This window comes from Phalaenopsis equestris, unplaced genomic scaffold (genome assembly GCF_001263595.1).
Source record: "Phalaenopsis equestris unplaced genomic scaffold, ASM126359v1 Scaffold195311, whole genome shotgun sequence".
Classification (NCBI taxonomy): domain Eukaryota; kingdom Viridiplantae; phylum Streptophyta; class Magnoliopsida; order Asparagales; family Orchidaceae; genus Phalaenopsis; species Phalaenopsis equestris.
In genome coordinates, this window is record NW_018215260.1 from 139 (window position 1) to 1,274 (window position 1,136).

General features: G+C 33.5%; 1 protein-coding gene across 1 annotated transcript; it reads right to left on the bottom strand.

The window, feature by feature from the left end:
• Positions 1 to 206: 206 nt before the first annotated feature.
• Positions 207 to 983, bottom strand: LOC110035011 (xylose isomerase-like). Its single transcript, XM_020739250.1, has 5 exons — positions 915 to 983; positions 756 to 832; positions 620 to 674; positions 444 to 545; positions 207 to 292 (listed from the first exon to the last, which is right to left on the bottom strand). The coding sequence occupies exons 2-5, from the start codon at positions 788 to 790 to the stop codon at positions 209 to 211; spliced, it is 276 nt and encodes a 91-aa protein (XP_020594909.1). The 5' UTR covers positions 791 to 832; positions 915 to 983; the 3' UTR covers positions 207 to 208.
• Between the last annotated feature and the right edge of the window lie 153 nt (positions 984 to 1,136).

Consider the following 1,136-nt stretch of genomic DNA (forward strand, 5'->3'; position numbering starts at 1 on the left):
GTCTGTAATCCTTTCAATTTCAGCAATAATATTAATTTCTCGTATTGGTTTGGGTTTCCTCCGATATCACTATATGAATCCTTTGTCTTTATTGTCTGGTTGAGTGAATAAATATTATTTATGTGCTTAACCTTGCATCTCTAACACGTGTGGAATTCTGATAAAAAATACCACCATCACATTTGTAGTTTGATTGCACTTTCTTTAACTAAAAAATTAAAAATAAAGATAAAATTGTACCGGTAAAACCGATCTTCTTCTTCCAATCAACAGCAGCTTGAAGAAAATTTGCCTGCAAAGAAATACCATATGATATTTTTCAATAAACAAAAATCAGACATTCTTTCATAATTTATAAGTTTTGAAATTTTAAAAAGAAGTTACAACAATAGCGAGAGATCACAATATATCACTGAACTTCAACTTAAAATTGAAGCTCATACCAAGTGGTCAAGTTCTCTTTTCATATCAGTGTTCAAGAGAGTTTGATACCCTTCTCGACCACCCCAAAAAACATAATTTTCTCCTCCAAGATAGTGTGTGACCTAAAAAAAGATGCGCTCAGCCGAATACAAATGAAAGATAAAAACATACGTATTTGACTGATCAAAACAACTACCTCCATGGCTTTCTTGACTTGAGCTGCAGCAAAAGCATAAACTCCAACCTCAGAGCTGCAAATTCAAACTAAATAGTTAAATTTATTCATGCAAAAGGAGAAATTATGATCATGAAAAATTAGGAGAAAGCTAGACCTCGTGGCAGCACCATGCAAGTAACGAGGGTGCATGAAAAGTTGCGCTGTGCCCCATAACGGCCGGATATTATTTCCCTGCAGCATAACAAAGTCAGACATTCAACAAAAATAAATTGTTCAAGTCGTAAAAATACAATGCAAAGGATAAAGAAAATACCTTCTGAAGTTGCTTCGCAAGGGCAATTACTTCATCCAAATTTGCATTAGTTTCCTAAAAAATTACAAGGATGTACTGTTAAAGAATACAAATCTAAGATAGTAATCCTAATGAAACAAGAGCCTGGGCAAAAAACATCCTAACAAGGCTTGATCATGAATGGGGAGATTTAAAAAAGAAAAAACCTTAATTTCGTAGTTTCTACTAAGGCCCAAAAATTTT